This window comes from Salvelinus alpinus, chromosome 32, assembly GCF_045679555.1.
Source record: "Salvelinus alpinus chromosome 32, SLU_Salpinus.1, whole genome shotgun sequence".
Lineage (NCBI taxonomy): Eukaryota > Metazoa > Chordata > Actinopteri > Salmoniformes > Salmonidae > Salvelinus > Salvelinus alpinus.
The window spans coordinates 14,679,585-14,703,237 of record NC_092117.1 but is presented as its reverse complement, the minus strand read 5'-3'; the positions used below and the strand labels follow the sequence as shown (position 1 = coordinate 14,703,237).

Genomic DNA, 23,653 nt, shown 5'->3' with positions numbered 1-23,653 from the left:
GCGGCTTTGAAGGCTCAGGACAGACGGGCAGCTCAGATGGCGCTGGGCAGACGGCCAGCGCAGGCGGCGCTGGGCAGACGGACAGCTCAGACGGCGCTGGGCAGACGGGCAGTGCAGGCGGCGCTGGGCAGACGTACAGCGCAGACGGCGCTGGGCAGACGGCAGACTCTGGCCGGCTGAGGCGCACAGTAGGCCTGGTGCGTGGTGCCGGAACTGGTGGTACCGGGCTAAGGACACGCACCTCAAGGCTAGTGCAGGGAGCAGCAACAGGGCGCACAGGGCTCTGGAGACGCACAGGAGGCTTGGTGCGTGGTGCCGGAACTGGTGGTACCGGGCTGGAGACACGCACCACAGGGCGAGTGCGTGGAGGAGGAACAGGGCTCTGGAGACGCACTGGAAGCCTGGTGCGTGGTGTAGGCACTGGTGGTACTGGGCTGGGGCGAGGAGGTGGCGCCGGATATACCAGACCGTGAAGGCGTACAGGAGCTCTTAAGCACCGAGCCTGCCCAACCTTACCTGGTTTAATGCTCCCCGTAGCCAGGCCAGTGCGGCGAGGTGGAATAGCCCGCACTGGGCTGTGCTGGCGAACCGGGGACACCATGCGTAAGGCTGGTGCCATGTACACCGGCCCGAGGAGACGTACTGGAGACCAGATACCTTGAGCCGGCTTCATGGCACCTGGCTCGATGCCCACTCTAGCCCGGCCGATACGTGGAGCTGGAATGTACCGCACCGGGCTAAGCACACGTACAGGAGACACCGTGCGCTCTTCCGCATAACACGGTGTCTGCCCGTACTCTCGCTCTCCACGGTAAGCACAGGGAGTTGGCGCAGGTTTCCTACCTGACTTCGCCACACTCCCTTTTAGCCTCCCCCCAAGAAATATTTGGGGCTGACTCTCAGGCTTCCAGCCTCGCTTCCGTGCTGCCTCCTCATACCACCGCCTCTCGGCTTTAGCTGCCTCCAGCTCTTCACGAGGGCGGCGATATTCTCCCGGTTGTGCCCAGGGTCCTCCGCTGTCCAGAATTTCCTCCCAATTCCATAAGTCCTGCGATCGCTGCTCCTGCTGCCGCTTACCACGCTGCTTGGTCCGAGGTTGGTGGGTGATTCTGTAACGACTCTCGTCGTTGGTTGAAGGAGAGGAGGACCAAATCGCAGCGTGGTATGTATCCATATTTATTTGAATACTTCTTTTAAGACGAACAAAACAATAAACAAAACGAAACCCAACGACGCTACAGTCCTGAACTTGAGAATATATAAAACACAAATAACACACGAACAGGAACAATCACCCACAAACAAACAGTGAGAACAGCCTACCTTAATATGGTTCCCAATCAGAGACAACGTAAAACACCTGCCTCTGAGAACCATATCAGGCCAATTAGACAACCCTAAACCAATGAAACACATAACATAGAATATACCCACCCAGCTCACGTCCTGACCAACTAAACAAAGACTAAACAAAGGAAATAAGGTCAGGAACGTGACACATACACATGGTTAGCAGATGTTAATGCAAGTGTAGCGAAATGCTTGTGCTTCTAGTTCCGACCATGCAGTAATATCTAACTTAACAATTTCACAACAACTACCTTATACACACAAGTGTAAAGGAATGAATAAGAATATGTACATAAAAATATATGAATGAGTGATGGCCGAACGGCATAGGCAAGATGCAGTAGATGGTATAGAGTACAGAATATACATATGAGATGAGTAATGTAGGGCATGTAAACATTATATAAAGTGGCATTGTTTAAAGTGGCTAGTGATACATTTATTACACAATTTGTTTCATTATTAAACTGGCTAGAGATGAGTCAGTATGTTGGCAGCAGCCACTCAATGTTAGTGATGGCTGTTTAATTAACAGTCTGATGGCCTTGAGATAGAAGCTGTTTTTCAGTCTCTCGGTCCCCGCTTTGATGCACGGAGCAGTTGCCATACCAGGCGGTGATACGGCAACTGCTCCGCCCACAATCGTAAGGCTCTCCAGAGGGTAGTGAGGTCTGCACAACGCATCACCGGGGGCAAACTACCTGCCCTCCAGGACACCTACACCACCCGATGTCACAGGAAGGCCAAAAAGTTCATCAAGGACAACAACCACCCCGAGCCACTGCCTGTTCACCCCGCTATCATCCAGAAGGCTTTAAACATGCTTTAAACAGTCAGTGTATTTGGTAATTTTTACATGAATAGGGTAATTTCATAAAGGGCATCAATCATTTTTTAGAGATGTGTATGGTCGCAATCATAGAGAGAATTAGTAATGGCGTCTTTTTGTAGGCACCAACTCCGCCATGGTTCACTGGACAAAGCCTATGAGGAAAATTAATGCAGGTTTTTGTTGGGTTTTTGGATAAATGCCAAAAATAAGGTCTGTAGCAAACACAGGCTTAGGAGATCTTACACGTTTATTTCTATGAGATAATCAGCTAACGTCACTTTTTGTGAAATTTGAAGAATTTATGTAATAATAAAAAACATAAATCACATAAAGGCTTCAAAATTCAAAAAGGTCATGTTAACTGACTGCTATTATCTCATAGAACAAAATGTATAAGATATTTTAAGCCTGTGTTAACCTCAGACCATATTTTCACAGTTTATTCCAAAACCCTTTTCTTTCACCATTCATTTTCCCGTAGGGATGGCTGAACGAACCAGAGGTAACTCATTTCCGGGTTTTAGGACTACAAGCTGGTCAGGACAGGAAAAGCGCTCCATAAAATTCCAAACGTCTAAACCATTTGCTTTAGAGACAGGGGTAAAATCAAAAGTTGCATTTTATTAATTGGCTAAATGTCATGCTAATTTCGAAAGATAAATATTGACAGTACTAGGACAAAAAAAAAAATCTGCAAAAATGACAAGTTAATCAGTAGGTGGTGGTGATTTCAGTTAAAAGATGGGGAACAAAAAGCATAAATTGACACCCACCCTAATCTGATAGTGGGGTGGTAGATGCTCAGGTGCCTACACACACCATTGAAATTGACACACAGACATACACACTAAAAGAGTGCCACTCAGCTTAGAGAAGTCATCTCAGACAGATCCAGCTCAGAGAGGCCCAGCTCCTGAGCTCCCATCAGCAGCAGATATTACTTTAATTAAAATGGAAAATGAATGTGTTCATACAAAAAAAGTTAATTGAATCGTATCGAATAGCATCAAATCGTTCCCCGAATCAAACTAAATCGCTCCGAATCGTTTCAAACTAAAACGTATCGTTCCTGTATCGGAGCTCATGTAGAATTTAGTCAATCACCACCTTCCGGAGACACCTGAAACCCCACCTCTTTAAGGAATACCTAGGATAGGATAAAGTAATCCTTCTAACCCCCCCCCCCCCCTTAAAAGAGTTAGATGCACTATTGTAAAGTGGTTGTTCCAATGGATATCATAAGGTGAATGCACCAATTTGTAAGTCGCTCTGGATAAGAGCGTCTGCTAAATGACTTAAATGTAAATGTAATGTATCTAGTTGCGTATCGAATCGTTCATGAAAGGAGAGATGCACATCCCTACTATATAAGCATCCTCTATGTTGATTACACAAGGACAGCTTGTGTGCAAGATGTGTGATCATCATTACTGCAACTAAGTTGCCACATCCCCCCACAACCCCCAAATGTACTGCCTTTTAATAAATGAAATTCCTTTCATAAATCTCAATGAGTGATGACAGGCTGTCAGGGAGCCACTCCTCTGTGATGTCATCTGTCACGCTCCAAACACACACCACGGGAATGCTGACACAGTGCCCAGCTAGATTTACTGTCTTCAGGACAGATGGATAGACACACACACACACATATATATATATATACAGTACATCCCATTCTACTCTCACTCAAACAATCATCCTCCAATAACAGCACAGCGCACTCCTGTCTCATCCAACATTCAGGTGAAAAGAGATTTGTCGATGATGTGCATATGCCCAGTACGACAGACACAGTGGTGATGTGATAGTCTCCAGTCTCAGTTGAACAGCTGAATTTGCTGATTAGCATATTGCTCTTACCTCGGTCTCTTCTTCAGTATCGTTTCCTCTCAGTGTTAGTCTCAGCGGGACAGGAGTAGTTGCGTACCGACTCTGGTCATGCTGTGGGGAACTGTCCACTCATGCTTAGACAACACTGTGTGCTGTGCGGGGCTCTCTGACCGAGCGAACGGCTCTCACTCCCAGCTGCTCTGGAGAGGCTAAACAAAAACATCACGCCTGAAGAGAGAGGGGAGAGGAGCATGTGACCACAGCCGTCTGTGTGCCTGCCCTCTCTCTCTAGCCTCTGAGCCCTCTCTTCTTCTCACTCTCTCTCTCGCACACTATTTTTGCTCTCTCACACAATCTCTCCTCTCGCTCTCTTTCTTACAATCAGTGCTCTCTCCTACTCTCCCTCAGAACTCTCCTCTCTGGGGCTGATGCAACTATCTCTCCTCTAATGTCATTTGAAGCTATGTGAAGCAGTTCTGGCTGCAAGAGTAGAGTTTTATCAGCCAATAAAACAATTCCTCCATACATGCACGTACACACGCTCACACGTTTAAGTATATTTTTCAAACGCACGCATGCACACGCACACACACGCCTGCCAAGCTCTCGTCCCTTCATCGCAAATCTGCTTGAAAATCACATGTGGTATGGATTTAAGACAAATCCTGAAGTGGAAGAAGAGGGTCTGTTCTGTTCAAATAGGAGCTGTATAAATCAAAAGAGATACTGTACTTCTCTCCCTTACCATGCCCTGGTACAGCACCGGAGAGACAGGTGGAGAACAGGTGTACAGTCCAGACAAGTGGCACATTCCTCTGCCCAGGCAATGCCGACACCTGCCAGATCTTACAACGCCTGGATAGGTATTTTACTTATCAGCAAACCACATCATATGTTATAGCAATCTGTGACACAGTTGACGATGTGGCACGCAACCATTGGTTGTCTGAGCAGGGGAAGGCGACCAAGACCTGTCTACTGCAGGTGGCTCTCAGAGCTAACGAGCCTAACCCTGATACAGAAGAGAGCTGTTTGTGATAGTCTTGCCCTACAGGTCAGTGGCTAACACGGTGCAATTCGACCAAAGAGAAGGGTTCCACTGCAACATATCAAAACCAATAACAAGCATACAAACAGGGCGGCAGGTAGCCTATTGGTTAACAGTTTTGAGCCAGTATCCAGAAAGTCGCTGGTTGGAATCCCTCCGCCGACGAGATTTAAAAAATCTGCTGATGTGCCCTTGAGCAAGGCACTTAACTATAATTGCTCCTGTAAGTCGCTCTGGATATGAGCATCTGCTAAATGACAACAAATTTAAACATGAGAAAATTATTAAACATATTTACATATGCAAACAGCTGTCTCTTACCTTCTCCTTATGTTAGACTCAGTGTAAGGTTGCTGTAATCAAGGCTACTACTTAAATGCAGTACATGTACTACTTGGTACAACTTATCCCTCTGACATGGCTCTTCTCTTCACTCGTTCTTTAGCGGACTGCCCAGTGAGACATGACTTAGGGGACTAGAAAGCTGGACTTTTGACCTTGGAGTGACTAGTTAAAGTCAGCCCTGACCATTGGCTGAGCCGATCTAGGTCCTGACACCAGAAAAGATCTCAAACCCACAACAGAAACCAAGCCCTCCAAAACAACACAGGCTTAGCAACGTAGGAAGTGATGCCACATAGATAAAGGGCTTGGTGACGGAAAAAACATAGAATTTGCATGCTATTGGAGAATACATCTGAATAAGTATTAAATACACAATATTCTTAAAGTGGTAGTCTACAGTGGTCAAGGTAGAAGTCAGAATACTCTTACTGTTGCAGTTAAACATGTCATACAGGGTGGGATTCCGATGTGATCGAGAGGCAAATTGGGAAATGGCCCATCTCTTCCAAATGACTTAAAAAGGGTGAATTATCGGTTGCCACCCGGGTCGCTCTCTTTTGTTCGGCAGAAAGTATGGTCAAGCCTGACACTGGAGGTGCTAAGCTGAGTTTAATGCCGTTTGAGTCCCTCGTCAAAGGTTTCTGCTGGCCCCTTGTCACTGTGGGAAAAGCCCCATCTGGGTGACACTGGGTAGCTAGCCAGCCAGGAGGAGGGCAACAGTAACACTAAACATGTATTACCTAACTGGCTGTGGTGTCCTTTACTCTGCCATACAGATTCTATTGGTTAGATCAGATCCATAATCACAAACACACAGGTCCACAATGACCAGATGCAACAACTGAGCTTTTGTCATGTCGCTGTTGGCCTATATTAAGAACAGCAGCAGGAAAATAAAATGATTAGTCAAGTCTTCTACGATGTGTTGACATCAGAGGTGTTGTGGCGCTATCACTGTCTGTGTCAATGGAAAAAATGACAGAGGGGACACTGGAAAATGGGGCAATAGGGAGGGTGGGGGGTGAGAGGCATGTGCTGAGATCAAGATCTGTGAGCAACAAGAATGCAACAGCAGCGAGGTCATTGGTAGTTGAGGCCACTCATGCGTCTCTTCTATTTTGCTCTGATTAGAGAAGGGTCTTGACACCATAATGTCAGGCCAATTCATATTCTATATGATGCAGAAAACAGGGAGGAGCAAGCATCAACTCTGACCTAGGTATTTCTCTACAGATCAACCAGTTAATGTTAAGTGAAGTGTGGTCTCACCCTGAGCCTGAGTCTATACATGCTAATAATAGCACTGGTCTGAGGGTTATATGGAGTGACTAAAATAATGAACATTAACAATATGAATATAATACGAATTTACAATATGCAAAGACTAGTGTTGGAAAGGTATGTCTTGTTAGTATGTATCCACAATTAATTAGTAACCACAGTTGTGAAGTCGTAAAGACCACACATTTCTTTTGTGCCCATTGTAGTCGAGCTTATCTAATCGCGCATGTGTCATATGTCACGACTATATGATTCTTCTAGGTGCAGCTATTGTGCACAATGTGAATAGGTCTTTGTCACTTCTAATAATAAAGGCCATCACATACCAGCCAGTATAAATATCACCATTTGTGATTTATTACCAGGGGTTTAATATACATAGTAATATGAATATTCATACAAGAGCTATTTTTCATGTACAAATTACAAATACATAAACTGGTTTCTCAACTCTTCTGTTTAAATGTACAAAATCTATCCCACGGCTGTCCCATAGCAGCTTTGCAACCTGGCAAGACTTTTAGACATTGCAGTAAAATGCCGAAAAATATTTAATTAAAGTATGAAAAAAAATTAAGCAAAACTTCATTAAATTTTTGTTCAAAGAAATAAAACAATATCTCAAGAAAATAAATGAAAGAGTAGGGAATATGACTGCTCCACAGGGCAGGCAAGAGAATAAAACCAAACAAATCAAAAAATAAAACAAAAAATAAAAACCTGCTATTGTCCAATGTCCCAGACACAGAAGTAGTTTTGTGTTTGCATTTATAATTAATACAAAAAATGCCTAGAAAAAAAGCTTATTCCAAAGAATTTACATGAACAACATTCTATTACAGTAATGTGCATACTGCATGTTTGTGTGAAGCCACAGAGCAAAGATCAGATGGCTGTCCATCCATGGCCAGGCAAGCAGTCCTCCACAGTCACCATACAAGGAGGAGGAAGAGAAGGGCTGGAAAGAAGAGGGAGAACGGGGAAAGCGAAAGGATGGCTGGCCTCTTCACTCAATTAAATATCCACACACAAGGCATTTTGGACTGGGTAGAAAATAAAACGTTATCCCCCAGTAGGAGTTGATAGGGTTTGTCGTTACATTAGGAGAGCGAATGCTCCTCTAGCGCGCATAAACTCCTTTTAATATAAAAAATTCAACGGACAAAAACCGGACAAAACAAACATACATTTTATACAATGCTGTGTTTCTCCGCTGCACACAGGCACCACATAGTAGGTTAAATTGGATCTTTGTCTCAAGTAAATTATTTTTGTTGTTTTATTTAGTGTGTTTTTATACAGTGCAGAGTATATGGGCTTGGATTAAATAAGTGTATTTTTTTAGTGTTTTGTGTTTCCCTCTAGTGGCTGTGGGGGCTCACTCCCTCTCTGTGGCCACTGCTGCCTCCCCCTGTTCCCTGGCCACACAGTAGTTAGGCCGTTCAGAGGGGGTGTATCCCGGCAGGCACACACACTTGTAGGATCCTTGCGTGTTGATACATTTGGAGTTCTTGCAGAGGGACATCCGGTTGTTGAGCTCAGAACACTCATTCACATCTGTGTAAAAGAGAGGAGGGGAATCATGTTAGCAGTCTACATACACTACCATGAGAAACAGAGGCCTCACAAGTCCTCAACTGGCAGCTTCATTAAATAGTACCCGCAAAACACCAGTCTCAACGTCAACAGTGAAGAGGCGACTTCAGGATGCTGGCCTTCTAGGCAGAGTTCCTCTGTCCAGAGTCTGTGTTCATTTGCCCATCTTAATCTTTAATTTTTATTGGCCAGTCTGAGATATTACTTTTTCTTTGCAACGCTGCCTAGAAGGCCAGTATCCCGGAGTCACGTCTTCGAATGTTGATGTTGAGACTGGTGTTTTGCGGGTACTATTTAATGAAGCTGCCAGTTGAGGACTTGTGAGGCGTCTGTTTCTCAAACTAGACACGAATGTACTTGTCCTCTTGCTCAGTTGTGCACCAGCGCCTCCCACTCCTCTGTCTATTCTAGTTAGAGCCAGTTTGCGCTGTTCTGTGAAGGGAGTAGTACACAGTGTTGTATGAGATCTTCAGTTTCTTGGCTATTTCTCACATGGAATAGCCTTAATTTCTCAGAACAAGAATAGACTGATGAGTTTCAGAAGAAAAAACTTTGTTTCTGGCCATTTTGAGCCTGTAATCGAACCCACAAATGCTGATGATCCAGATACTCAACTAGTCTAAAGAAGGCCAGTTTTATTGCTTCTTTAATCAGCACAACAGTTTTCAGCTGTGCTAACACAATTGCAAAAGGGTTTTCTAATGATCAATTAGCCTTTTAAAATTATAAACTTGGATTAGCTAACACAACGTGCCATTGGAACACAGGAGTGATGGTTGCTAATAATGGGCCTCTGTACGCCTATGGAATAAAAAATCTACCGTTTCCAGCTACAATACTCATTTACAACATTAACTGTAAGTGCTGTTATTGTGAAGTGGAAACGTCTAGGAGCAACAATGGCTCAGCCGCAAAATGGTAGGCCACACAAGCTCACAGAACGGGACCGCCGAGTGCTGAAGCGCGTAAAAATAATCTGTAACACCTACTACCGAGTTGCAAACTGCCTCTGGAAGCCACAAACTGTTTGTCGGGAGCTTCATGCAATGGGTTTCCATGGCCGAGCAGCCGCACACAAGTCTATGATCACCAAGCGTCGGCTGGAGTGGTGTAAAGCTCACCGCCATTGGACTCTGGAGCAGTGGAAACTCGTTCCCCCGAGTGATGAATCACGCTTCACCATCTGGCAATCCGACGGTTTGGCGGATGCCAGGAAAACGCTACCTGCCGGAATGCATAGTGCCAACTGTAAAGTTTGGTGGAGGAGGAATAATGGTCTGGGGTTGTTTTTCATGGTTCACGCTAGGCCCTTAGTTCCAGTGAATGGAAATCTTAACACCACAGCATACAATGACATTCTTGATGATTCTGGGCTTCCAAATTTGTGGCAACAGTTTGGAGAAGGCCCTTTCCTGTTTCAGCATGACAATGCCCCCGTGCACAAAGCAAGGTCCATACAGCAATGGTTTGTCGAGATTGGTGTGGAAGAACTTGACTGGCCTGCACAGAGCCATGACTTCAACCCCATCAAACACCTTTGGGATGAACTGGAACGCCGACTGCGAGCCAGGCCTAATCACCTAACATCAGTGCCCGACCTCAATAATGCTCGTGGCTGAATGGAAACAAGTCCCCGCAACAATGATCCAACATCTAGTGGAAAACCTTCCCAGAAGAGGGGAGGCTGCTATAGCAGCAAAGGGGGCACCAACTCCATGTTAATACCCATGATTTTGAAATGAGATGTTCGACGAGCAGGTGTCCACATACTATTGGTCATGTAGTGTGCAATTATCTGTAAGGTCCCGTCAATTGAGTAGTGAATTTAAAGCACAGATTCAACCACAAAGACCAGGGAGGTTTAAAAAAAAAATGGCATCTATTGATAAATGTGTAAAAATAAAAAATAAAGCAGACATTGAATATTCCTTTGAGCATGGTGAAGTTATGAATTAGGCTTTGGATGGTGTATCAATAATACACCCAGTCACTACAAAGATACAGGCGTCCTTTCTAACTCAGCTGCCAGAGAGGAAGGAAACTGCTCAGGGATTTCAATATGAGGCCAATGGTGATTTTAAAACAGTTTCATAGATTAATGGTTGTGATATGAGAAAACTGTTGTAGTTACTCCACACTACTAAGGTAAATGACTGAGTGAAAAGAAGGAAGCCTGTACAGAATAACAAATATTCCAAAACATGCATCCTGTTTGCAACAAGGCACTTAAGTAATAAATAAAAATTTTGTTAGCGTTATGTTTGGGGCAAATCCAATATCACCGAGTACCACTCTTTATATTTTCAAGCATGGTGGTGGCTGTGTCATATTATGGGTATGCTTGTCATCGGCAAGGGAGTTTTTAAAGATAAAATAAATGGAATAGAATTTACCACAGGCAAAATCCTAGAGGAAAACCTGGTTCAGTCTGCTTTCCAACAGACACTGGGAGACTAATTCACCTTTCAGCAGGACAATAACCTAAAACACAAGGCCAAATCTACACTGGAGTTGCTTAACAAGACAACATAAAATATTCCTGAGTGGCCTAGGTACAGTTTTGAATTAAATCGTCTTGAAAATCTATGGAAAGACTTGAAAATGGCTGTCTAGAAACGATAAACAATCCAGGTGTGCAAAGCTCTTTAGAGACTTACCCCAAAAGACTCACAGCTGTAATCGGCACCAAAGGTGCTTCTACAAAGTAATGACTCAGGGGTGTGAATATTTACGTAAATGAGATATTTCTGTATTCAATTTTCAAGAAATTTGCAAACATTTCTAAAAACAGATTTTCACTTTGTCATTATTGGTTATTGTGTGTAGATGGGTGAGAATTGTATTTATTTAATCCATTTTGAATTCAGGCTGTAACACAACAAAATGTGGAATAAATCAAGGGGTAGGAATACTTTCTGAAGGCACTGTACACACTAAGAAGCAGATACTGTAAATGCAATAAGGTAAATTATTCCATCCTCTATACATAAAGACCAAACATATGACCACAGCCTCTGATTTAATTTTAAAAAATTCCCTCTTGAATATACTACAACCAGATACTATAGCAATATAATTATATCTTCATGGTCTATTGGAGGAATTGGCAACTGGTTCAAGGGGACCACAGTGTTCTCCCTTTTCTCTGTGTGCATGTCCAGAGTGATACATTTCGGAAGAAAGAATATCAAACAAGCACTCAAGTTAAAGGGTTGGCAGAATTCCTAGAAACGCTGCGAGGCCTGGTAGTTTAGTTTGGTCTCCTAGAGCAACTGTGCCGCGTTGTTATGGTACATTTGAGTGCAATGTGTATAAAGAGCCCTTGGGGCTTGTGAGCTAAGTGGCTGGGCTCACCTCGGGGCAGTACTCAGGGCTTAGGGAGAGCATGGACCACTGGGTGTGTAGTCTGAAGTGGCTACAGAGTGCTGTGTGTGCGTATGTCCAACCGTCATGGTTAGCAAGAAAATACAGTGGCACCATGTCAAATTAAGTTCAAGTGCTGTGGTTGCAGGTTCACCTGCCTCATCTGAAGCCTCTTCTTTTAGGGTGCTGCTATAGGCCACCAAGTGCAAACTGTCAGTATCTGAAGAATAAACGTGTGATGTTAAATAAGGTCTCTGATGCTAACAGACCTTGGTCTTGGTGATCTGAACATTGACTGGTTATCATTGAGTTGTCCTCTCAAAAGAAACCTTTAACTATGATTATCACTCAACCAACTAGAATGCATACCAATAGTATTGGATCTCTGACATCAACTTGTATTGATCATATCTTCAGTTGAAGTCGGAAGTTTACATACACCTTAGCCAAATACATTTAAACTCAAGTTTCTCACAATTCCTGACATTTAATCCTAGTAAAAATTCCCTGTGTTAGTCTAAAAAATGTTTAACTTGGGTCAAACGTTTCGGGTAGCCTTCCACAAGCTTCCCACAATAAGTTGGGTGAATTTTGGCCCATTGCTCCTTACAGAGCTGGTGTAACTGAGTCAGGTTTGTAGGCCTCCTTGCTCGCACATGCTTTTTCAGTTCTGCCCACAAATTGTCTATAGGATTGAGGTCAGGGCTTTGTGATGGCCACTCCAATACCTTGACTTTGTTGTCTTTAAGCGATTTTGCCACAACTTTGGAAGTATGCTTGGGGTCATTGTCCATTTGGAAGACCCATTTGCGACCAAGCTTTAACTTCCTGACTGATGTCTTGAGATGTTGCTTCAATATATCCACGTAATTTTCCTGCCTCATGATGCCATCTATTTTGGGAAGTGCACCAGTCCCTCCTGCAGCAAAGCACCCCCACAACATGATGCTGCCACCCCCGTGTTTCACGGTTGGGATGGAGTTCTTCGGCTTGCAAGCCTCCCCCTTTTTCCTACAAACATAAAGATGGTCATTATGGCCAAACAGTTCTATTTTTGTTTCATCAGACCAGAGGACAGTGGCTTCTTCCTTGCTGAGCGGCCTTTCAGGTTATGTCGATATAGGACTCATTTTACTGTGGATATAGATACTTTTGTACCCGTTTCCTCCAGCATCTTCACAAGGTCCTTTGCTGTTGTTCTGGGATTGATTTGCACTTTTCGCACCAAAGTACGTTCATCTCTAGGAGACAGAACGTGTCTCCTTCCTGAGCGGTATGACGGCTGCGTGGTCCCATGGTCTTTATACGTGCGTACTATTGTTGTACTGATGAACGTGGTACCTTCAGGCATTTGGAAACTGCTCCCAAGGATAAACCAGACTTGTGGAGGTCTACAATATTTTTTATGAGGTCTTGGCTGATTTCTTTTGATATTCTAGTGATGTCAAGCAAAGAGACACTGAGTTTGAAGGTCGGCCTTGAAATACATCCACAGGTACACCTCCAGTTGACTCAAATGATGTCAATTAGCCTATCAGAAGCTTCTAAAGCCATGACATCATGTTTTGGAATTTTCCAAGCTGTTTAAAGGCTCAGTCAACTTCGTGTATGTGAACTTCTGACCCACTGGAATTGTGATACAGTGAATTATAAGTGAAATGATGTGTCTGTAAACAATTGTTGTAAAAATGACTTGTGTCATGCACAAAGTAGGTGTCCTAACCGACTTGCCAAAACAATAGGTTGTTAACAAGAAATTTGTGGACTGGTTGAAAAACAAGTTTTAATGACTCCAACCTAAGTGTATGTACATTTCCGACTTGAACTGTATATTATGATACGCTTCTAAGCTGTGGGAGGATCACCTCCTACAATTTTCGGACGATTTTCTTCATTTTAGATTCAAAAGAAGCGCAGCGTCATCCCACATTGTATTATCCACTTTATATTCTGCTATGTTTTATATTTGTGTTTATTTCCCAGTTTTTTGTGTTTGGAATAGGACAGCTACTATTGCATCAACCTAGGCTACTAGTTTTACAAATTCAAACTATAAATTATTGCATCATCTTTTATCCCATGATGAAGTCATTGGTTGATTAAAAATTAATGGAGTCATGTTTTGTAGGAACTTTTGTGTTTCGTCGATTGCACGATCACTCTAGCAGCGAGTAGATATGGTTGTCCTTGTTCAATAGAGCCATTGGACTTGTCTCAACAATGTTCTTGTCTGCCATGACATTGCAGGATATGTAGGTTGACTCATTTTCCCTGGCTTTGTAAAGACCACAGCCTGACGGGAGCCCGACTTACTTCTTCGGACCTTCGAAGGCAGGATTTTCAAAACAGGGCGGTACTAGTTTCTACCGGTTCACGGGGAGCTATGTTACCGTGCACTGTCTATCAGAGATGGCTAGCTAAATAATTAGAATGGCTGCTTGTGATGATTCCTCTTTCCAGGGCTGGACAACAAAACACGCTTTGATGTTCTTTTACATACAAACATGACAAACAAGTAAATTGTTTTGCTATCGGTAGCTAGCTAGCAATATAGCTCTATTTTCACGAGGCAGTGTTCAGTACAGTATAATTTCATGATCGATTCGGCCATAACGGGGCTTGCTAGTACCACTACAAGTTGAGCTCGCTAGCTATACCCAAAATGTACTGTATCCGAATGTTATAGGTAACTAGCTAGCTAACGTTAGCTATAAGTATCCGTTTAAATAAAAATGAATTATACGATTTCGGATTACAATCTTCAATAGGCCTTACATAAAGCGTGCCATGACTATGGAAATTATATATTTTGAATCGGGGGAGGATGGACAAAAATCGAAAATGTTTTGTTATTTTTTGCTTTCAATCTTGAATAGCTCTTACACAAAAGCGTGTTATGACTATGAAAATGATTTATTCAGAATCAGGGGAGGATGGCAAAATCAGATTTTTTCTTGTTGAAATGTTGTTGTTTTTTAAACATTGTATTATCTTCGATAGCTCTTACACAAAGTGTGCTATGACTATGAAAATTATATCTTCTGGATCGGGGGAGGATGGAAAAAAATCTGCACAAAGCGTACTGTCATGACTCTCTTGTGAGGATCCAAAGGATCAGCTCTACAGCGCTCTCTGTCCCGCAGAGGGGGAGAGGGATGGATGTGGGGGTTTTATGACACCTCATACATCGTAAATCATAGACTGCAGACGATTTCCTTTGTGGCCTAGTTTGGGTGATCGGAATGTCTGTGTGCCTTATGAAGAGTTTACCCGCCCAAGAACTTTAACATCAAACAATGGACACCGGGACAATATATTTCATCCTCCGAATGTTGGGGATGGTGAGGGATGGAATATGGAAAATGTACGTCTATTTTGTGATGTCATAAATGATCAGAAAGACTGTATAACAAGATAACTAACTCTGAAAGTGTACACTTCCTAGTTATCAGGTTTGCATCTAAATGTTGTATACAATAAATGATTAAGTATAAGAATACTTTTGAAAAGATAGAAATGAGATTTTAGCCATATAAATGAGATAATGGCTTTTCATATAAATAAACCTGGGCTCAGTCAGTAACCACGCCCATGGGAGCACAGACATTGTGTAAACAGGATGGAACGCCAGAGTGCTTAAAAGGACTCGCTGATCATTTAAATAAAGACCAGACAGCGTGGAGCAGTGAATGCACGGCTGGAAATGGTGAGACCAGAAAACGTGAGGACGTGGTCCACACGTGGAAATGGTTAAAACTACAAGACCATAAAATGGTAAGACCCTCAAACTCTCGACGAGTGACAAAGGTGAAGACTAGAGCAAAACATGCACCGTCTGCAGCTCTGCATGTACAGTAGTCTAGGACAATTGACCAAAGATGGAAGGGAAGATAGATCCCACTCACCACTGGGTGGTACACCTCTGAAGTATCCAAGAACACTCCAGAACAAAAGAAGCCTACAACTAAGATGGAAATGTTGACCTCTGGTGGACAACTAGAGACTTGCATCAAACTACTTCCCATAGACGGACCAAGTGGTTTCAACAGAGACGACAGAGAAAGACATCTACACGTAAATATATGTTGCATTTCTAATCCAAATGAGCGGTTGTTAGGGTGCTAAATAATCATATTTATGGTGAGTGTAAATATGTACGATAAGTCCACTCTCTTTGTCTCTCCAGCTCTTTATCTTTCCCTACCCCTTTCATTGTGTTTTTTATTTATTTATTTTTTATTTTTTTATTTTACCGTTATTTTACCAGGTAAGTTGACTGAGAACACGTTCTCATTTGCAGCAACGACCTGGGGAATAGTTACAGGGGAGAGGAGGGGGATGAATGAGCCAATTGTAAACTGGGGATTATTAGGTGACCGTGATGGTTGAGGGCCAGATTGGGAATTTAGCCAGGACACCGGGGTTAACACCCCTACTCTTACGATAAGTGCCATGGGATCTTTAATGACCTCAGAGAGTCAGGACACCCGTTTAACGTCCCATCCGAAAGACGGCACCCTACACAGAGCAGTGTCCCCAATCACTGCCCTGGGGCATTGGGATCTTTGTTTAGACCAGAGGAAAGAGTGCCTCCTACTGGCCCTCCAACACCACTTCCAGCAGCACCTGGTCTCCCATCCAGGGACTGACCAGGACCAACCCTGCTTAGCTTCAGAAGCAAGCCAGCAGTGGTATGCAGGGTGGTATGTAACAAGACGTCATATCAGGTTAGTCTACTAGGGACTGTTTTCATTATGTTAGTATTCAATAACCTATATCGTGTGTGTGTGTTTATGTATTTCTGTGTGATTCTTTAGTTAGTAAATAAATAATTAGGCCAATTTGTGTATCGCTGATTCATCACTAAGGTTAGGGTTCATGTAGATTTACGAAGTCAACAACGTTAAGAATGAGCATGACATGAGGAAATTATTAATTAATGACTGGTAAGATATCGATATATTCTTGAGTTAATTCGGGAAATGGTAACTCATTAAACAAACTTCTCCCGTGGTGCCCCAAATTCCTAATGAGTTAATTGTTACATTATTAATTTAATCGAGTAACAATTAAATGTAGTAGGTTTCTTCCTAGGTTTTGGCCTTTCTAGGGAGTTTTTCCTAGCCACCGTGCTTCTACACCTGCATTGCTTGCTGTTTGGGGTTTTAGGCTGGCTTTCTGTACAGCACTTTGATATATCAAGGCGGTGACCCGTTCCTGTAGGTTCATGCTCTACAACATTCGCAGAGTACGACCCTGCCTCACGCAGGAAGCGGCGCAGGTCCTAATCCAGGCACTTGTCATCTCCCGTCTGGATTACTGCAACTCGCTGTTGGCTGGGCTCCCTGCCTGTGCCATTAAACCCCTACAACTCATCCAGAACGCCGCAGCCCGTCTGGTGTTCAACTTTCCCAAGTTCTCTCACGTCACCCCGCTCCTCCGCTCTCTCCACTGGCTTCCAGTTGAAGCTCGCATCCGCTACAAGACCATGGTGCTTGCCTACGGAGCTGTGAGGGGAACGGCACCTCCGTACCTTCAGGCTCTGATCAGGCCCTACACCCAAACAAGGGCACTGCGTTCATCCACCTCTGGCCTGCTCGCCTCCCTACCTCTGAGGAAGTACAGTTCCCGCTCAGCCCAGTCAAAACTGTTCGCTGCTCTGGCACCCCAATGGTGGAACAAACTCCCTCACGACGCCAGGTCAGCGGAGTCAATCACCACCTTCCGGAGACACCTGAAACCCCACCTCTTTAAGGAATACCTAGGATAGGATAAAGTAATCCTTCTAACCCCCCCCCCCCCTTAAAAGAGTTAGATGCACTATTGTAAAGTGGTTGTTCCACTGGATATCATAAGGTGAATGCACCAATTTGTAAGTCGCTCTGGATAAGAGCGTCTGCTAAATGACTTAAATGTAAATGTAAATATCAGCTGATGTAAGAAGGGCTATATATATACACATTTGATTTGATTTGTAATTATTCGATAAATAGCAGTCATCACATTAATGATAGTCATGGTACTGTCGTGACGTGACTATTTTTATTTATTTTTATTTTTTCACCTTTTTTAACCAGGTAGGCCAGTTGAGAACAAGTTCTCATTTACAACTGCGACCTGGCCAAGATAAAGCAAAGCAGTGTGACAAAGAGTTACACACAGAGTTACCAGCATCCTGGAGAAGGCCAGCATCCCGGAGTCGCCTCTTCACTGTTGACGTTGAGACTGGTGTTTTGCGGATACTATTTAATGAAGCTGCCAGTTGAGGACTTGTGAGGCGTCTGTTTCTCAAACTAGACACTCTAATGTACTTGACCTCTTGCTCAGTTGTGCACCGGGGCCTCCCACTCCTCTTTCTATTCTGGTTAGGGCCAGTTTGCACTGTTCTGTGAAGGAGTAGTACACAGCTTTGTACGAGATCTTCAGTTTCCGGGCAGTTTCCCCCGATTCAGAATATAGCATTTTCATAGTCATAGCACACTTTGTGTAGGCGCTATTGAAGATTTAAAGCTATTTCATTTTTTTATAAACCACATTTCAAACAACAACAAAAAGCTGTGGATTTTTGTCCATCCTCCACAGTTTGAGAATATATCATTTTCATAGTCATGGTACCCTTTGTGTAAGAGCTATTGAAGATTTAATGCACCCCTCCAAAATCCTATCATGAAATAAATTAATAATAATAATAATAAAAAGTGTGGATTTTTCCCCATCCACCCCTGATTCAGAATATACCATCTTCATAGTCATGACATGCTTGGTTCAATAGCTATTGATGAGAGAACCAAATACCCACAGAATATTCTATATAAAACAGATTCTACCTTGGTGCTAAATCTACCTTTCAAATCACATTGGCAGATAACAGCTGGCTAATAATAGATTTTATTTGGAATGTCTAGCCAGCGTATTATGAAAGCTAGCTCGCTAGATTTTGGTTTAGATAAACAAATGTAGTTTAAAAGTTAGATAGCTAGCTAATTTAGCTACATTACCTCTGCCCGACTTCTTAGTAAGATAACTGATGAAATGTTACCCCACCCAGCAGCCTGTGCTTGCTTGTAGTGTGCACATCCAGGTACTGAGCATCACACCATGACTAAACTTTACAGTTGTTGTCGACACAAAAATAAATAGTTATTCGCAGCTGATGTTCTACTTCTTCTTTATGTGAATTTCTGGCATACTAGACGCTTTTTGCCATATTGCCGCCATTGTCAGTTCGCATTCCACATTGTGACCTGTGGTGGAAAAAGTCCTCAATTGTAATAATTGAGTAAAAGTAAAGATACCTTAACAGAAAATGGCTCAAGTAAAAGTGAGTAACCCAGTAAAACACTACTTGACTACAAGTCTAAAAGTATCTGGTTTTAAATGTACATAAGTACAGTGGTAGAAAAATTACTTAATTGTCATAAAAGTACAAAGTAAATGCTATACATCAAATTCCTTATATTAAGCAAACTAGACGGAACTATATTTGTATTATTTTTAATTACGGACAGAAAGGGGCACACTCAACACTCCGACCTAATTTACAAACACAGTAGTTGTGTTTTGTGAGTACGCCAGATCAGAGGCAGTAGGGATGACAAAGTGTTATAGGTGCCATAATGCTGTCCTGCTTGAGCATTCTAAATGTAACAAGTACTTTTGTATGTTAGGGAAAATGTAAGGAGTAAAAAGTACATTATTTTCTTTAGGAATGTAGTGGAGGAAAAGCAAAAGTTGTCAAAAATATAAATGGTAAAGTACATATAAAAACTACTTGAGTGGAACTTAAAATTATTTTTACTTAAGTACTTTCCACCACTGATTGTGACAAAACAAAAAATAAACGGAAAAATATAAAAACTGCACCACCCATAACCCTGCAACTACAAAACCCCAAACACCCCTCTTATCCCACCGTTGCCCTAACGGTTCCTACTCCTGGCCACCGGCCTCGTCGGATGGGACTCCTTCCTTCAACACCTCCTGTATCTCTTCTGCTGTAAAATCTTTCACTCCCACTAACTTTTCTGCTGCTACTACTACTATTAGCTTCTGCTACTTCCTTTCCATCTGTGATGTATAGTTAATTACCATAGCAATGAACGCCAAGAAACCAACCTTGCTAAAACACAAACTGTTTGGGTCTCTCAGTCCTGGCCAACTACTTACTGGTATCCTCTCATGATCCTTCACCCTTTGCCCACCATCCTGCACTTTCCTCACTGCCTCAGCATATGACACTCTTCACTGCTCGAACCCTGGCCACCTCAACCTGTCTCACTCGCACAGGACATGTCTGATCCCCAGCAACATGGGCTCCATCCACAATTGAAACACTAATTTGCCTCCAAAACTACACACTCCTTTGTCCCATGCACACTTCTCACACCTTGGCCTTCATCCTACAATACTGCTGCTACATTACCATAACCTTGGCACCTGAAACATCGTAGCAGGTTTGGAACAAACACTTACGGGATAACTCATATCCTAGCATGACTTTATCAGGCAAACACTCAATATCAAAATTCAAAAGGATAGACAGCCTTCCGCACACCTGTCAACGCAAGTTCTTCCTGTCCACTTTTGTCAAATTCAATCTCTGAACTCCCACTATCTGACTCAATCTCAAGGTTCTCAAGCGATAAAGTAGACATAACTAATTCCACTTGGCTTGTATTCCGGGAACATAGGTTTATACTTAACGCCATTGTTTCGCCTTCGCATCGTCGTACTTCCTTCCTGGCTCCACTCTGCTTCTAGCTGATGTTCTATGAAGGTCTGGCTGGTCCAGTGAGTAACGTTAGCTACCTGTTAATCCACCTCGGCGGGCGGTACCCCACCCTGAAATCACTATGAATTCTGGATATTGTGGTGTGCTTACAACCAGGAAATGTACAGTAGATGGCCCATTTCTACCGGTGAAATGCAAAAGAGCTCATATAGTGCGTATAGTGAGGAAATTCTAGATTATGACATTAAATATTAATAACATATAAATGATAAGAGCCCGTCTGTGCTCTTTTAGTCCTTACTACTGGATAGTGTCTGTTCCAGGTGGGTAGGAGTCAAAATAAGAATACTGGAAGAGATTGAGACCCGGACACTATCAAAAACATGAATAGTTCCCAAAATTAGGTTTGAATGCAAAATAAAGTAATTTATTAAAATATCATAGTGCAAGAAAGTGCATAAATGAAAGGTGAAAACAGGACCAGGACCAAGTTTTGGAAACCCTGGTATAGACGACCTAGATGGGAAACTATTGAGAATGGTAGGAGACTGTATTGCCACCCCTGTATTTGCCATGTCTTTAATCAAAGTCCGAAGGAGTGTGTGCCCACATGCGTAGAAGGAAGCATAAGAAATTCTAAAAAGCAACCTTTGCTGACTCTAAAAGCCGCCCATTCAGTTTGCTTCCTGTTCTCAGTAAACTGATGGAGAAAATTGTGTTTAACCAAACACAATGCTATTTTCAAAGAAGTTAACTACTGACTTCCAGCCATAGTCGCGGTAGTAGGGGTGCTGCAGCACCCCCTGATAAATTGAAAAAATATTTTAAAAATCACTAATTATATTACTCCTGTGTGACAGGACAAAATAATATTCCTCAAGACCCCCAACATCTTCCCGCTGCTATGCTTCTAGCATGCATATAGGGAAGGGCACTTAGGTTGTACTGCACTAACTCAGATGACTAATGATTGGTTAAAATAAATGAATAAGAAGATGATAGTTGGAGATGTATTGTTAGATTTCAGTGCAGCCTTATTGATCATCATTTTGTTATGGGCTTTACATCACATGGTTGGAGAGTTACTTATCCTATAGAACCCAGAGAGTGTTCTTCAATGGAAGCTTCTCTAACATCAGATATGTACAGTGAGGTGTCCTTCAGGGCAGTTGCCTTGGGCCATTACTCTTCTCTATTTTTTACAAATGACTTGCCACTTGTCTTACAAGAAGCTAGAATGACTACGTATGCTGATGATCATTGATTCCACAATCTACATGTCAGCCCCCACAGCCAGCAAGCTCACTGACTCTTTACAAGGACTTAATCACCCCTTCTGATACCAACTAACAATACACTGGTCTTCATTACATATAATACCAAAATCATTGCATTTTGTTCAAAACATTCTCGAAGACCTAACGCTGAACTGGAGTTGAGCATAAAGGGTGTGCCTATTGTGGAAATTGAGGAAGCTGAACTCGTAGGATCAACATTGGATGGTCAGTTATTATGGTCAAGTTGTTGTGAAGATGGGGAGATGTTTGTTCCTCTGTTATAAAATGTTTTTTTAATTTATTATTATTTATTATTATGCATTGCTCGACAGCAGTTGTTCAGGCTCTGGTCTTGTCCCATCTTGATGACTGTCCGGTAATATGGTCAGATGTAGCAAAGAAAGAACTAGCAAAGCTGCAGCTATCTCAAAACAGAACAGCACGCCCTGCACTTCACTGCACATGCAGATCTAACATCAACAACATGCATGATAGCCTTTCCTGGTTGAGGGCTGAGGAGAGATTGACTACTTCTCTTCTAGTCCATTTAGTGTGTGTGTCCTCCACCTGTCACTTACCCACACACGCCATGCGGGACATGTCCAGGGTGTATCCGTCGAAGCAGTCGCAGGTGTAGCCCTCCTGTACCCGCACGCAGCGCCCGTTCTCACAGCCGTTCAGAATGCCACACTCTTCCGCTCTCAGGCCCTCAAACGCATCGGACAGGTCTGCAGGATGGAGGAAGGGGGACAGGAGGTAAGAAAGAGGTGTTTTATTCACCCAAGTCAGATGAGGATATATATGGCCAATATACCACGGCTATGGGCAGCTCTTAAGCCATATACCACAAACCCCTGAAGTACCTTATTGCTATTATAAACAGGTTACCAACGTAAATAGAACAGAAAACAAGTCGTTTTGCATCATACCCGTGGTGTATTATATACTACGTCTTTCAAGCAATCAGCATCCAGGAGCGAAACTACCCGTTTTATAATGAATGATAATGACTCCAACACCATCATTAAGTTTGCCGATGACAACAGTGGTAGGCCTGATCACCGAAAATGACGAGACAGCCTATAGGGAGGAGGTCAGAGACCTGGCCGTGTGGTGCCAGGACAACAACCTCTCCATCAACGTGATCAAGACAAAGGAGATGATTGTGGACTACAGGAAAAGGAGGACTGAGCACGCCCCCATTCTCATCGACGGGGCTGTAGTGGAGCAGGTTGAGAGCTTCCAGTTCCTTGGTGTCCACATCACCAACAAACTATCATGGTCCAAACACACCAAGACAGTCGTGAAGAGGGCACGACAAAGCCTTTTCCCCCTCAGGAGACTGAAAAGATTTGGCATGGGTCCTCAGATCCTCAAAAGGTTCTACAGCTGCACCATCGAGAGCATCCTGACTGGTTGCATCACTGCCTGGTATGGCAACTGTTCGGCCTCCGACCGCAAGGCACTACAGAGGGTAATGCATACGGCCCAGCACATCACTGGGGCCAAGCGTCCTGCCATCCAGGACCTCTATACCAGGCGGTGTCAGAGGGAGGCCCTAAAAATTGTCAAAGACTCCAGAAACCCTAGTCATAGACTGTTCTCTCTGCTAATGCACGGCAAGCGGTACCGGTACACCCTGTATATAGCCTCGCTATTGTTATTTTATTGCTGCTTTTAAAATATTTGTTACTTACATTTTTTACTTAACACTTATTTTTCTTAAAACTGCATTGTTGGTTAAGGGCTTATATTTAAGCATTTCACTGTTTGATAATACGTTGTATTCGGCACATGTGACAAATAACATTTGATTTGATTTGACTTATGTAAGATGTGAATGCAGTGAAATTACTTAAAAATGTATACTCACATTAGTATGACAGAAATGTCTTAATTTTAAGTAAAATATTGAGATTTAACTTGCTTGATTAGATACAATAATTGATCATTATTAATAATGTATTTATGATCTTGGAAGACCTTGGTTACACTGA

The 23,653-nt window shown here is 42.9% G+C and overlaps 2 protein-coding genes across 6 annotated transcripts in view; both read right to left on the bottom strand.

Annotated features, from left to right (window-relative positions):
* rasgrp3 (RAS guanyl releasing protein 3 (calcium and DAG-regulated)) overlaps positions 1 to 4,353 on the bottom strand; it is a 55,529-nt gene extending 51,176 nt beyond the window's left edge. Inside the window, exon 1 of one of the 2 annotated variants that reach the window (XM_071379986.1) lies at positions 4,046 to 4,353. The gene's annotated coding sequence lies outside the window, so the exon portion shown is untranslated. The remainder of the gene's footprint in view (positions 1 to 4,045) is intronic. The other variant, XM_071379988.1, reaches the window with a different exon arrangement.
* Positions 4,354 to 7,019: 2,666 nt separating this feature from the next.
* The window catches only part of ltbp1 (latent transforming growth factor beta binding protein 1), a 140,868-nt gene continuing 124,234 nt past the window's right edge, over positions 7,020 to 23,653 (bottom strand). For all 4 annotated transcript variants that reach the window (XM_071379522.1, XM_071379518.1, XM_071379521.1 and 1 more), the window contains 2 exons: positions 22,235 to 22,384; positions 7,020 to 8,246 (listed from right to left, as the gene is read on the bottom strand). In XM_071379522.1, coding sequence (XP_071235623.1) covers positions 8,068 to 8,246; positions 22,235 to 22,384 — 329 coding nt within the window. In that variant the 3' untranslated portion in view covers positions 7,020 to 8,067. The remainder of the gene's footprint in view (positions 8,247 to 22,234; positions 22,385 to 23,653) is intronic.